Below are 15,187 nucleotides of genomic sequence, written 5' to 3'. Positions count from 1 at the left end.
ATTGAAAAAGTTAATGCCCCCAAAAAAGGAAAAAAGAGAACAACTCAAGTGGGCAAGTTGCCCGGATGAAGACGAAGACGAAAGCAAAACAATGCGACAACATTTTGGGGAGCAAATAAAGATACAAATGCAGAAAGAGATAAATATAAAGAAAGTGAGATTGGGGGCAAGAAGAATGTCAGTCAGATTTTGATGCGGAACTAATGAGTGACCGAGGAGGAGCCAAGGCGAGATACTCAACTTAAGTCTATTGCCCCATGGCCGAGCACCTTGTCTCAAGTCAACCGGGTCCAGTGCCAACACTTATTTTAATGAGAAATTCTAATTTCACCAATAATACAAAAGATGAGCGGCGTCCCCAACAGGGAAAAATGCGGCAAATACTCGGATTTTTGTTGTGCAACTTGAAGGGGAGATTGGATTGTTGACTGTGATTGCTTTTCGCCACTCGTCCGTGACGAAAACAAAGAGATGTTGTTCCTTGAATGCTACACTTACTCTTACTCTATCTCTATCTCGAAAGAAAGCAAATAACACAAAAAATTGCCTGTCTTTAGGAATGTCTTGAAAATGAATGAAAATTTTGCAGCAATGTTTATCTTGCCTAATGCCAAACTAAATGCATATTTGATCATTTGCAAATTTATGCAAAACTCAATCAAAATTACAGGAAATTAATATGCAAACATCATGTATACAACCAAACACACTCACACACACATAGTTTAATTAAACTAAATCCCTGAGAGACAGTCTGGAGCAGTGTTTGACAAGGTTGTCAATGGACAACGACAGCAAACATGATGTGGAAAAATCTCAAGAAATGCATGCAAATAAATACATAAATGAAAGCAAACACATAAAATTACTTAAAATGTGTATAATTTGTTGCTGGCTGTCAAAAATCAAAGATACACTAAAAATAAAATTGGCAAAAGGCAAAAGTGTTGTAAGATGTCTTAAGACTACTGAACGATTCTCTCTGCAGATAAAGTTGTCATCCAAGTATTCGCTTCCCATTCTGCAACTCTTCAAGCTTATTGTTACACATGGCCGGACAATGTCCGGAATTTCTTGTATTAAAATCGAAATGGCCTATGGAACGAAACAACCCTCCTGCCAATATAAGCTTGACTACTATTCTAGTTCAAGAGTTGAATACAAGGGGCCCCTTACAGCTGTCAACATGTTTAATTGAAACTGACACTCAGTGTCATTTTATGGCCATTGCCATGCGTTACCTTAACTCGCAACTCGAACTCGCACTCGCATTCACATTCGAATTGTGGCTGTAATTCGACTTGGCTACAGCATTTGGCTTGATTATTGTGCTTCCACATTCCTATCGAGCAACGGGGGAAAAGGGGGTTGGGTGGCTTTGGTAGGCATTGCTTGAGAGCCTGTTGTATATTAGTTTAATTTATGGCTGACAATTTCGTGTGTGTTTTGGCATGCGAACTCTGACATTGTCTTATTTGATTTCAGAGTTAGCCTATAAAGCGAACAGAATGCTCAGCATAAACAGTTTTATCATTTCTTCAAAGACTTAAATCAAGAAATATATAGATTGATTTCATTATGAATTGTTATTAAACAATATGGTTTAAAAAAAACTAGTTTTATTTACAGTAAAATGTTGTCTTTCTTGACAACTTCAAACACATTGAGTATTTATTTGGAAAAAGCACAAATTTGTGTATAAACTGTATTACAAATTTACTTCGTAATTAAGGTAGTACATTATAAAAATATTTTAAAACTCAATTCTATTAATTCTTTACCAAAATCTACAAAATACGTTTAATATTTTCCAAAAGAGAAAGTATTGATTTTTTTAAGCAATTTACAACACTATTTTTATCGCTTTTGGTATATTTGCATGTGGTCATAAAATATAATATCAAATAAATGTGCATATAAGTATATCTTGGTATATTTGGTTGGTATATTTAATAGAAAATATTCATTTGGTATTGTTTACCTTTTATTGCAACTTGTTAGTGGGTATCTCATAGTTTACATTGAAACATGTTCATCGATCACAGACAGAACCTGATTACAATTTAAACGATATAAAGCAAAATATATTAACTTTTCATTTAAAAACATACAATTTTAAACAATTTTTTGAAATGCTGAACAACTTTTGTGTTTATATTATTTATTAAAGTTTACTCAAGTGGCCTAATCATCATTTGTGCAAATTTCATCGGTCGAGCCTTCCACCATCTCCATTCAATGCCATTGATATCCGTACCATTATCCAAATTTATATATTTTCCGTTAAGATTGCTGAAATATAATACAATGTTATGTAAATTTTTCTATTGCCAACAATCTTAAATTATTACCACCGATAGCAATTGGAAAACCACCATCCAGAACTATAAAATTTAGCGCAATTGTTAGAAGAATCCCTATCCGGTGTTGAAAACTTTCGATTTATGTGAGGTTGCATTGAATCGGAAGCAGTGCCTGAGAATGTTCCGAGTTCTTTTAACTCGTAGAATTCTTTTTCGTTACCAATGACAAAGTTGTTATATCGAGCATATCGGGTTTCATTAAAAAAGTCACCAAGGAAGACAAGCAATTCATGTGGTTGGGATTGTGTCAGCAAATGAATCTTCTCCAGTCCAAGAAAGAATTCACCATGAAAATTTCCAAAGCCGTCTCTATACTCTGACCACGTTCTATTAAAATTCACACTACCATCCTTACGCCGCTGGATAACAGTCCAACCAGCTCCAGCCTCAGGTAAATTCGATACACATGGAACTGTTATTCTATGAAATATGGGGACTCTTAAGGCATGAAGATACGTCAATTTGCCAAAGCAGCTGAATGCTTGTTTAGTTGCTGTGATTTGAGTTTGAAGCTCTTTTGTTTTTAGATTTTGAGATTGCAAATCTTTAATCTCTTTATCTTTCAAAGAGATTTCTAATTTTAAGGTAGTTAATTGAATTTCATATTGATCAAGAAGTTTCTTTTGATATTGATTTTGACTTTCATACGATTCACTCAATTTAGTTTGCTGTGCTAGCTGTATATCCTTAGACTTTATCAATTCATTTAGATTCTTTATAGATTCCGCTTGTAACTTGATTGTATGCTGTAGCTCATTATATTCTTTGACCGTATTTACGTATTGTAGAAGGGGCTTAACAACTTGATAGCAATAGGTACTGCACTGATTATCCAATTCTTTTAAGTTGATGCACTGAATGGAATATTAACTTAGTACTTATCGTATATTTAATTGCATTAACATATTTACCGTGCTATTCACTTGTAATACAATTAACAATATTGCCAATATACGCGTATAAGTCGAAATATTCATTTTAATATTTTATTCCGATTCGTTACAGAACTAAAAATCAACTGAATGCCTCTTATTTGCAACGATGAAAAGGAAAGTGTCAGTTTGCAGTTGCGCTTCCAATATGTGATTAAATCCGTTGCTGCTTTTGACACTTTTGATAACCTTTAGCAGAATACTAAATATGCAAGATTAATAGGGAAGCAAGTTACTTATTAATATATTATGTTTGTAAATATATTTATACTCATATATTATAATAATATTTTATGGTATAATTCGAATTGCGATATATTTTTGAATTTTTCCGGTATATTCATTTGGTATATTTTAAGAATATGACCGCACTGTTTTGCTTTTATTGCATATGGATAATAGGTGTCTCAAAGCCGAGCACACACAAATGTAGCTTTCTCACTTGTTCAATTTAATAAGCTGTAAGAATGTGTTAATATAATGTGTCTATATATAAACTATAATAGAGTATGTACCAGTAAATAATTGTGTTCGCCGTCAGCCTTTGTTTTATTTATAAAATTTGCGTTTCGAAAACTAATTTAATTTAATAATAATCTCATTTAAATGATAAGCCATGAACGTGAAATAAAAAATGCGTTAAAGCTGTTAATTAAACTACAACAATTTGTCCTATTAAAAGTCAGATTTTGGATTTCGATGTTTGTTCTAGGTGCACTGAGAGAAAGTTGAACTAACTATTTTTGGTTACTTCTTAGGAATGCTTTCTCTGAAATTACAACTTATTATATAATTTATGCGAATCAATTATATAAATTACAATAAATTAATTCTTGCTCATTTAATATAACATAAAATAATTGTAAAAGGCATTTCAAAAGTATTCATCCATTAATATATAATTAGCCTTTTAGGTGGCACAATATACATCTAAAAAAAAAACCAAAAATTCAAAATAAAATTTAAATACTCATAACAAAAAATAATAACACAAAAACGAAGCATATAAAATCAATTTTTCTTACTGTATAATCTAAAATTTGTATGCTCCAAAGCAATTAGAATGTTTCAAATTGCTGTTAATTTTATTTGTTACTATTATTTTTCTCAAGGTGTAAGAATTAGCCAGCAAATGTTTGGAATTATTGCAATTGATAATATATTCAGAACTATGTTAATATTAAATAAAACATTTTAACTAAGCACTATATTCTTGATAAAGTATTATGCAAAATGTAGAGAATAGATCAGTTCAACATACTTGTAATTTGGGAAGTTAAGTTTTTTCAGAAATTCTGTGGATAAACTATTGAGTTCCGTAGCACTTTACAACACTATTTAATTTCTTAACAACACTATTCGTTTATGCTTTGCCATTATTCATTATATATTATTCTCACTCGACCGCTTTTAAGTACATAATACTCAGAGACCGGCAAGTGATTTCCCACTTCGAATGCGGATTCTCTTTTTTGAGGGTGGTTCTCAACTCGACAGCCACTTGATGTCATTTTGACGCCACTGATTTGTATTATTTGCCCAAAATATCAGCGTAATTCCTTTGACAAATCAATTGGCAAATGCCACTCGATAGGACCTCACAGAAGGCTGAGGGCTTTTAGTGACCCATTGACGGTGACACCTCCACATCGAGAGCAAGCTAGAGAGAGTGACGTATTTGCCGAAATCATTGAGAAATCAAAAGGTTCCGACTGAGTGTAAAACGTGACACTTGTTTGGTGCAACAGATCAAAAGGCAAGAGAAGCTGTGAAGCAGCTGGAAGCAACAAACTACAATCGAGTAGAGAAGTATGCTCTAAGAAATATTTAAGTAAACAAAAATCCAACTGTTTTAAAATAAACGAAATAAAAAATTCAATTTTATGCAAAGTTGACAGGAATTCAGCCCAACTTTGAAATCAAAAGGATTTTGCGTTAACATAATACAAGATGAAACCTTTTCCCCAGACAATTCCTATTTGGTTATCAAACTGAAATGAAATTTCAATTTATTGGCAACAGCTGGCAGCATATGATACCTGTGGTTGAACTGAGTAAAGAAGAACAAAGACGAATTTGCATGTTACTTTAAGATTCCCTAAAAACGAACGTTATATTAATAAATTTACTTGCAGTTCTCTCATCAATTTCCTCTTATGTTAAATCCAATTACATTCAAATATAAACTCATTGTAATACTTTATCCTATTTATATTTTATTTCTAAGCAGGGAAAAAAGTTATGTACCAAAAATTAGTATACAAAGTATTAGTTTAAACACTTTTGTATCTTAATAATTATACTAGGAAGAATTTGAATCTTAAGTGTTAATCAATTTTAAGAAACAAGCTTATATTCTTAGCTAACTTATTTGGTTAACTAATAAAATCGCAATACTTTTCTTATTTTATTTAATTAAAAATACTTTTCTTATTTTATTTAATTAAAAAAGTATAAATAAATATAAAACTATAAAATTATTTTAGAATAATATAATAATATTCAAATATCGAAACAATTTTAGAAGACCGGCAAATGAATGATCACACAAATATTTTAAAGCGTAGTGAACTCCAATACTCATACAATCGAAAATCTAGTGTCTATATTTAAATTTAAAAAGTAGGCTTTTACTTCATACACTCTCATATCAATTCATTACAACTTATTCCTCATCGCAAGCCTTGAAAAATAATTCTCTGAAAAGTAAGTATATCCAATTTAGTTTCTAGACAAACCAGAAATCTCTTTTAACGGAATTTCTGCTTCAGAATGGAGTTCAATAAGGATAATGACTGTAAGATGGGCTCCAAGGATTCTGGGACCAATAGCGAATTCATGCAGCTGATCTTGTGGCGTAATTGGCGCAAGACTTCATTCGTCTTTCTTCTGATGTTGATGATTCTCATGGACATTGCCTCGAATTCAATCATCAGTGTGGTGAGCGTTTTTGGCGTACTAATTGTGTTGATCAGCATGAGCTATTGCTGCCACATTTGGGGCATGCGTAAGCTGAGCAAGAGCCACATTATGGATCATCCGTATCAAAACTTTCTGGAGACTGATGTGAGCATCTCAGAGGAATCTGCTGCTCGTCTAGCACGTTTAATTGTTATCAAAGTGAATCCAATACTTTGCCAATTGCGCTCGTTAATACTTATTGAGGATTTTGTGGACTCTTTGAAATTTCTGATCGCACTCTGTGGCCTCAATGTGCTCGGCGATTACATCAATGGCATGACGATGGTTTTGATAGGTAAATGAATTTGAAATACAACTAAAATATATATAAATTAAATTCTTTGTTAGGTTTTGTTATGCTGTTTACGCTGCCCAAACTCTACGAGTGGAAGAAGCCCTTTATAAACAATCAATTCAAGCACTTGCAGCAGCTTAAAACTCGCTTATTTGCGACCAAAAAGAAGTCGCACTCTTCAGCTCCAACTGTCGCCGTGGATCCTCAGGTTATATCTTCGAACAGGCAGAAGTCTAATGGCATCGATTGTGAGATTGATCAGCTTAATATGGGTCAATATATTTCGGCTGAATCGGACTATGACTGGGCACAAGAAGATGTCTCTATGGAGGACTATCAGCATTACAAGGGGACATAAGCAGCGAATTTGACATGATTAATCAATTGCAGTTATATTAATAAAAGTTCCACAACTGCAGCTTTAATGTCGTCAAAAGTCTTTTCACACATCAGCAACCGAAAGGGAGAATATTTCACTGCACTATGAATATTTGTAAACGAAGACACTTTTATGATGGCGACGACGATGCGTTTTTATGCCACAAAAATTTTCGCCGCCTTGAGCTCGTAAATGTTGTAAAAAAAAAGGGTCGCCTGCTTTATCGATGCACTGCAGCCGCATCAAATTTAAATCGTATGCAAAATGCCATTAAAAATGTTGAGTAAACATCCATCGAAAAGTGTCAAGCCACAACACAAAACACAAGCATAAAATTTCGTTTCTTGGCAAACTAAGGTAATTAGTTTTCTCTTCCATGTCTGTTTGGCTCATAAAACGTCGAATGTCTGTCATTACACACCACAAAAGTCCCTTGTAAGCACTTCAATTACACAACAACAACAACAACAAATAGATAACTGACAACTGGCAACTCAAACCGAAGCAATTCATCAATCAGTTGAAGCTGAAGCTGAAGCTAAAACTGATGCTGTTCCTCTCTTTTTGTTGTCTGTCTGTCTTTCTGTCTGACCCTGGCGCCATTAGCATTTGATCGTAATACTGCGGATTTGTTTAGTTTTTATTGCTGCGCGTAAATGTCATAAAAATTTTGTGTAAAATTGCAGCGAGCGTATATAAATCCGTATGCGGAATATGCTTTTATCGCTTTGGCGCTTTTAAGGTAATTGCATTAGATTTATTTGCGCAGTTGAACAGCCAACGATGGGCGACAGTATTCAAATTGCACGCATGTAAGAATTTCTAGCATTTCTAGTGGAGAAATTATCTCTCGAAACGTGCTGTAATAATGTGTGTTTTAATATATATAGTTTTATTCCTTTCAAATGTTCAAATTCTTCATTCTATGCTTAGTGAAATTAGTGGAAACTCAAGAAGTGAATGGAAATATTTTTCAACTTGTAGGAATAGCCAAAGGCCAAAGCAGCCAGTGCTATTACATTTATGCTAGCTTATAAAATAAATTAATAATCTATGCCTCTAATAAATAAATAAATAAACTTGTAGGAATTCTTTAAAATACTGATAAAAATAATCGAGAATTTATCCATCATCAAAGTGACAAAATTAAAGTTTTCTTCCTTTTAAATATTTGTCTTTTAGATGTGAGAATATTCTTCATTCTTTGGTGATTTGAAATAATGGAGATTTTTAAAACATTTGACAATTATACTATACATGAAAAATAACTGATTTCGAATAGCAAAACCAGTGTGAAAATGCTGGATTGGTTGAATAATAAAGACTAAATATATGTGACGCAAATAAACCTATTATTTTCCTTTTAAATACCACAAAAAATAGTTTAATAAAATATTATTAATTAACAATGATTTGAAGCCTAAAAACTAGTTTTTATGTTCATCAAAACTGTAATTCGTTTCCCTTTACTTTTTAGCATTTAAAAATAAAATAAAAAGCAAACAAAAATCATATGAAATGGTTGGACCTAATAAATTAAGAAAGTATTAAAAAAAAAATGTTTCCGATTTTAAATTTTAATTACTTATTTTCTACATTAAGAGAATTCTGCTCTTCTTATTATCTGCTTACAATATTTCCCCCACAATATATTCTGGAAACTGAATGACTCTGCTGCTCATGTGGAAAATTCCACATGCAAATCCCGTATAATTATCAGTCGAGTTTCTTAAGAACCATATAAAATCGAAGCACTTGCTAGCACTGAGCTTAAAAGCAAACAGGAAAATGTTTGTTAGAGGGGGTGAAGTCTAAGGGGTTTTGCGGTGCTTGGAGTAGGAGGGGGCGTCTCTTGCTCATTAATCAGTTGTGGCAGTTAGTCAGTTGCTAGAATTTAAATAATTTCAAAATGATGACAATGGCGCTTTTCCACACATCGTGCTACGTTTTAAGTAATTATGCACACATGGTAGAGAAGAAGAGAATGCGGGGAGAGGAAAGCGAAGCTCCAGCGACGTAATGCAAATTAAAAAACATTAACACTTGCTAGCAAAATAATCTGAGATAAATTGTGGCATCATTAGTCATTAGCAGACTGAAAGGGCTAGTCTGTAAAAAAGGGAATCCATCACACAACCCTCTCCCTCCCCCTTTTCTCATCCATGTGTGTTCTCTCTGTTTGCAATTGCTGCCCAATTTTTCACACACAATTGGCTCTTACAGGGCGGTGGAGGAGGAGGAGGAGGGTTGGGCACAAGTCACACTCATGATGAGATATCTACGTATTCATATGCAAATTCTGTGGGATTACTTTGAGCATTTCTAAGCTTGCTACTTGACTGTTTGCTCGAAATTATTTATAGGCTGTCATTAAGGTACAGACCAGCACAATGTGTATCTGTAAATCTGGGAAAGATACTAAGCGAATGAGTGAAGCGAATATATGTGACATCATCAGGTACAGTTTCAACAAAATGATAACCTAAGCAAGGCACATAAAGTAGCTGAAAGTGAAGTAGACTAGCAGCAAACTAGACTGCTCAGTAGCTTAAATTTAAGCAATCAAGTCTGCTCAGTTTTGAGATTAAATTAAATGATTAAGATTAAAATGTTTTTCGAAAACAATGAGCTTAAGTAAATTTCCCAGATCTACACACTGTTGAAATTTAATTAAATTTAAAAGATAACAAATTCAGTGTGCACAGCTTTAACTCTTCTAGAGACAAAGTTACATAGAGACAACATTATTCGTTTCAAGAAAAGCAAATCAAGTGGCATTGAATAATATTCAATACCTTTTGATTTTTTTCTTTGTTTGTTCAACTGTTCCTTTGTCTGCATTTTAGCATAATCAAAGTGACGTATAGTATTATATTTATTTTAATTTTTTTTTTTAAGCCACAATTCTATTCTACATTTTATTATCATTTGGGTTTTATGGTATTTTATAATATATTAATATGAGCAGCAAATTCAAGCGACAAGAAATACTTTAGCTTATTAAATGAATTTATATAAACAACTAGACATTTAAATATGCACAGTGAAAACGAATGAGAAAGCTACAGTCGAGTCAGCTCGACTGTGAGACACCTGTTACCAATTTTCAACGAGAACAAAACTGTATTATGCTTAAAATATGCCAAATTAATATACCGCAATATATTAAAATATACCGAAAGTTATAATTTGGTATATTAGTATTCACTTCATTCAAAATATACTACAAAATATTCCCCAAAATACTAAAAAAAAAAATATAAGGCGATATTTGGTGTAGTTATATGGTACTATATACTGCAATATATACCGAATGTAGCCTTCGGTATATTTATATAATATGTAGTACATTCAAAATATACTATAGAGTACTAAGCATATCAGATTGCCAGATGCCAATCACTCATCTTTAAATTACTCTAATTTCACAATGTTAAAATATCTAGTTTATAGTTGCGTTGTTAATGATTTAACACTTGTTGTAAATACAAAAACAATATTTTAAGAAAAGTGACAATAAATACTTCAAACTTCGAAAATTTCCCATTACTCTTCTAAACTTAATCGCACATTTCTAGAGCTAATAAAATGTTAAACGAAATCCCAGTAAATCCTTGTAATGTGCCTAATTGCAGCCACTTTGACCCATTAAATAAATGTGTTAAAGAGAACAAAACCAAATGAAACCGAGCCAAAATTCGAAGCAGAGATTTGCCAAACGAAAGATTTATGGTGTGCCAAAATAAATTCATGTTTATATACATGCGAGTATTAGAGTTTTATTTGAATTCCGGACTAACTCGACAAAGGTTGAGGAGAGAAGAAGGAAGTGAAGAGCTTGTAGGATGTGCCGAAAGTTCATTAATTATGATTGGAGACAGTTGGACAATTAATAAAGGCAACCAAACGATGTTCAACCATCGGTTTGGCTGAGTTGCCAAAATCGGCTAAGCTTTCATTGTGGTCAGTGGGGTTCCCCTTCCCCCGTTAACTTTGGGGGGTTGGCGACTGGCCAACGAAAAAGGAAGTGAAGTATTCACTATATTTATTTGTTTTATTTTACTTTGCGCTTTGCGATTATGATCGGACTTTGATTTATGGTTTTATGTGCAAATTTATTGCCTTTAATTGTGAGAGGAAAAGCTGTGAGCTAATTGAAAAGACTCTGAATCTGATTTTTTGTGATAAGAAATGAAAGCGCCTTAAGCGCATTAGGTTAATCGTAAGCTTTAATTAACATTGAAAATAAACAAAATGCGTAAGTCCGAAGGAAAGACAACAACAAAAAGCCAAAAGAAAAGCCATAAATTCACTTTTGAAATGCATTAGACAACAAGTCTGTCTCGATGTTTGTTCGCCCGCCAGCAAAGTGCAGTCCAAAAGGAGAGAAAGAGCAGGGGGCAACAAGGGGTTAAGGTGCAGTCAAAGCCGAGCCATGGGTCAACTTTGGGTAACTGCCAAAACAAATCAACACAAGTTGCACCCAAGCTAAAGTCAGTCAGATTGGGGGCGAGTCAACATCGCCTTTCAATTAATGCATAATTCTCGAATGTCATGGCTCTGGGAAGTTCGTTGCTGTTGTTGGGGGTTGATTTTACTTAACGCCTCGCCTCAGCACTTAACTTCCGTTTCCTGTTACTTTGCCAAAGGCTGCGAAGGCAACTAGAGTTGGAGTCGGAGTTTGAGTTGCAGACGAAGGCATTTGCAACTAATTGAAAGTGCAATGTGATGCTGCAGAATGCAATTAATGCCTCCAAGCAGCCCAAGGACCAATACTCTCTTCCTTTACTCTCCCCTTTTATTCACCTGTCTTTGATTTGTACTCCGATTTTCACTCCGAGTGCAATGCGAGATGCAACATCCCCCCAAATTCTACAAAAAACAACAAGAAGACATGAAGTCTGGGTGCAACTTCCGATGGAGTTCAAAGCAAAAAGCAGACAGACAGTTATGCTTATTGCCTCTGAGAGTTTACGGGCTTGGACTTTTGTTTGGTTTGCCTACCAGTTGAGATCCTGTCACTCTTCCCTTCGAATACTTTGCACACATGCAGTTGGAACATTGCTCGAGAAAAAACACTGCAACATCTAAAGGAAACTGAACTGTGAAATTGAGTTTGAAAACGAAACCAATTAGACGTGAGCTTAGCAATTTTTTTCCATCTTGAGTGTAACGTGCTAAAAGTAAGACTGTATTTCAAAACTATACAACACTTTTAGATTGGAACTTTTTTAAAGGTCAGTGTAGTCAGTGATAAAATTTTTAAGGAATTGCCTTCCAGAATTCAAATTTGGTTACACAATATTTCTAATATATGTTCGGGAATATGAAATGCAGTGGAATGTTTGGTATGCGAGTTTAAGGTGTGACCATCTTAGTTCTGGTAAAATAAGTCTTCAGTTCGAAAACTGAGGGTTGAGGGTGGATGACGCTAGTTCTTTGACATTTACATATATCTATATATATTATAATAATAGATTGGATTTCAATGTTTACGTTACACTATTTTTTGCGACTTTTATCAACACCCACTCGTTTAATAAGACGCGTTTGCCATAAACTTACATTATTTCTCTGTTAATATTTGAATTATTATTCATAATTTTGCACAACCTTTATTTATCTATTTCGCACTGATAACATTTTATTCAAGTGTCGCAAATTTGTAATTGTATAAAAAAGATGACTACACATTCAACAAACTTAAAAAGGCAATAATTTAAAACAGAATTTTTTTTAATTTTAAATTTAGCTATTGAATTAATTTTAGAACTAAATTGAATACATTATATAGATGATGATCAAATTATTTATGAACCACAAGACCAATTATTATTTTTTTATAAATTAGGAAAAACTGTTAATGATAGTTGTAAATTATTATGATTTATTATGAATTTATTTAGGTACTGTGCAGTTTTAATATCAGACTGTTATTATTATATTATTAGTCAAAGTCAAAATATACCAGATTGTCAGCCAAATCAGCTAAGACCCGATTGCAGTAGGAGTAATTTGCCATACAAAAGTGTTTCTTAAGTAGCTTTATTAATTGTCTAAAATTCGCTACACAAACGTCAACGTTACGCTTGTTATTCAATTTTTGTCGATTTGCTGGAGTGAAAGTGGAAACTTCATCTGCGTGCAAGCATTACAAGTAGTGTCGAAAAATTATAAGCTCTATCGCTTATAGTCTCTAAGATCTAGGTGATTACACGGACAGATGGACAGACAGACAGACAGGCGGACATTGTTGTATCGTCTCGGCTGTTGACGCTGATCAAGAATGAAAGAAATAAAGAAATGCTTTTTGGAGATACGGAGATACCTTCTTCTGTCTGTTACATACATTTCCTGCCGGCACAAAGTATAAAAACGCTATATAATATTATTTTATATGGGTAATACTCTGGTAAATGTCGCGTGCTTTACAGTGACAAAAAAACATAAACTAAAACAATTTTAAAAATAAGTGAAGGTAATTCTTAAAGCTTTGGATTAGCACTATTTTTAGAGCTAAGATTGATTTTAGGAACTTGTTCTGCTTTACGATAAAATATATAAATTCCTTAATTTTTTGGAATTGCGTACGAATTTGTTAATTTTTGCAATTATCGCAACAGAAAACAAAATAGAACAAAAAATCCAAAACCATTCTTAGCTCTAATTAATGTACTAATCCAGAGCTATAAAAATAACCATTTCTTATTTTTAAAATTGTTTCAGAATATTTTTTTTTTTCACTGTAAAGCTGGTCGCACGCGTCATTTACCAGAGAATTACCATATATTTTTACCAATTAATAATGTCTTTTTTTATACAATATTAAATAAAATATACTTCCACTTCCACCTAAGGATTCTGTACTTGAAAACCAACAAACGAAAGTGTCGCAAAAGTGTTCAAATTGAATGCGAGTGTAATAAAGCCCCGCGGCAGTTGCATAAGACACCAAATCACAAAATATGCATAAAGTAAAACAAGAGTTTTGTATTGAGAAGAACATGCAGCAGCTTACTCAAAAGGCCAAAAAACAAAAGAATGGGTTAAGGTGCTTACTTTGGGCAAAACAATAAATTGCTTTTTAAACACTTACAACTTACAAGTTGCAACTGGCAAGTAGCAAGTGGCAAGTTGGAAGTGGCAAGTTGGAAGTGGCAAGTGGCAAGTGGCAAGGGCAAGTTGCAGGGTGTCAAGTGCATTTGCCGTTTTGCACGCTTGGCTCAGCTCGACTCGACTCGACTCGACTTGGAAACTGACAACTTTCTAAGAATAACTGCAAAGCGATTTGCATATTTTACACCTCCAACTAAAGGGAAGGGAGAGGAACTTTATCGCACACTGTGCAGCCCGAAAACAAGGCACATACTCGCAGCACATTCATCGCATTCACATGAGCACTCACACTCACACTCATACTCACACTCACTCGCACTCAGTCGCATATTCAATAGCCAGAAGAACTTGCAGTCGTTACTCGTAAATCGTAAATCTTGGCCAGCAACTTTGGCAGACACGAAATTTATTTATAAACACAAGAAGCAAACACTTGAGTAATGCAGGTTGTTTAGCTGTCATAGCTGTATCAGAAGCTGCCTAAGCTCCAGGGGATTCCCCACTTCCCCACTTACCCCCTCTCCTACCAGACGCATCGAGTATGCGCAAGCTTTGTCAATGCATTTGTTGTTTAAGAAGTCGCAGCTTAAGAACTATACAAGCAACTACTTATTCAAAGCCTTGTTTATCAAGTATTTTGCATAAACTTTTTGAACAGCTTCACAATAATTCAAACTTTAATAATTTAGAAATATATATTTCAAATTAAAGAAATAATAATAAAAACCCTACACAAATTGTATAAATAAATTTTTAATAAATCTCTAAAATAGAAAATCTATAATTTATACATTAAATCTTTCTGTTATAAATTATGGACATAATATAGTTCCTAAAATTATTACAATCTATAGAAAACAAAAAGAGACAACTGCTAACTTAAGACTCAGTGTTCGTTAAAATTAAAAAAATATATATTAATTTTAAAAGTATAAATGCGTATCCCAAAATTGTGAATAGTTTTCTACAAAAGAATATAACTTGATCATGAAACTGTTGAGCCGAGTTAAATCCTCATAAATTAATACTTTTTTTATAAGTTCGCGATAATACACACCTATCTTATATTATAATTTATTGTAATAAACGATAATTGCTCAGTTGATATTAGGTTTGCCTTTCAATTTCTAATTTATAGTTT

At 33.3% G+C, this 15,187-nt stretch overlaps 3 protein-coding genes across 4 annotated transcripts in view; 1 reads left to right on the top strand and 2 right to left on the bottom strand.

The window, feature by feature from the left end:
• The window catches only part of LOC133841217 (uncharacterized), a 40,051-nt gene that overhangs the window by 22,293 nt on the left and 2,571 nt on the right, over positions 1–15,187 (bottom strand). The gene's annotated exons all lie outside the window — the stretch shown is intronic.
• LOC133840037 (fibrinogen-like protein 1) lies at positions 1,865–4,806 on the bottom strand. The gene is made up of 3 exons (XM_062271689.1): positions 4,696–4,806; positions 2,352–3,217; positions 1,865–2,292 (listed from the first exon to the last, which is right to left on the bottom strand). The coding sequence occupies exons 1-3, from the start codon at positions 4,804–4,806 to the stop codon at positions 2,172–2,174; spliced, it is 1,098 nt and encodes a 365-aa protein (XP_062127673.1). The 3' UTR covers positions 1,865–2,171.
• On the top strand, positions 5,862–6,967 carry LOC133844411 (reticulon-3-B). 2 transcript variants are annotated; one of them, XM_062278370.1, is made up of 3 exons: positions 5,862–6,001; positions 6,067–6,551; positions 6,605–6,967. In XM_062278370.1, exons 2-3 carry the CDS (start codon positions 6,068–6,070, stop codon positions 6,907–6,909), a joined length of 789 nt encoding a protein of 262 aa, XP_062134354.1. In that variant the 5' UTR covers positions 5,862–6,001; position 6,067; the 3' UTR covers positions 6,910–6,967. The 2 variants fall into 2 exon arrangements, with proteins under 2 accessions (XP_062134354.1, XP_062134355.1); XM_062278371.1 differs by lacking the exon at positions 5,862–6,001 and having other exon boundaries at positions 6,020–6,551.

The sequence above is a fragment of the Drosophila sulfurigaster genome, chromosome 3 (genome assembly GCF_023558435.1).
Source record: "Drosophila sulfurigaster albostrigata strain 15112-1811.04 chromosome 3, ASM2355843v2, whole genome shotgun sequence".
NCBI classification, from domain to species: Eukaryota; Metazoa; Arthropoda; class Insecta; order Diptera; family Drosophilidae; genus Drosophila; species Drosophila sulfurigaster.
This window is presented reverse-complemented; position numbering and strand designations above follow the sequence as displayed.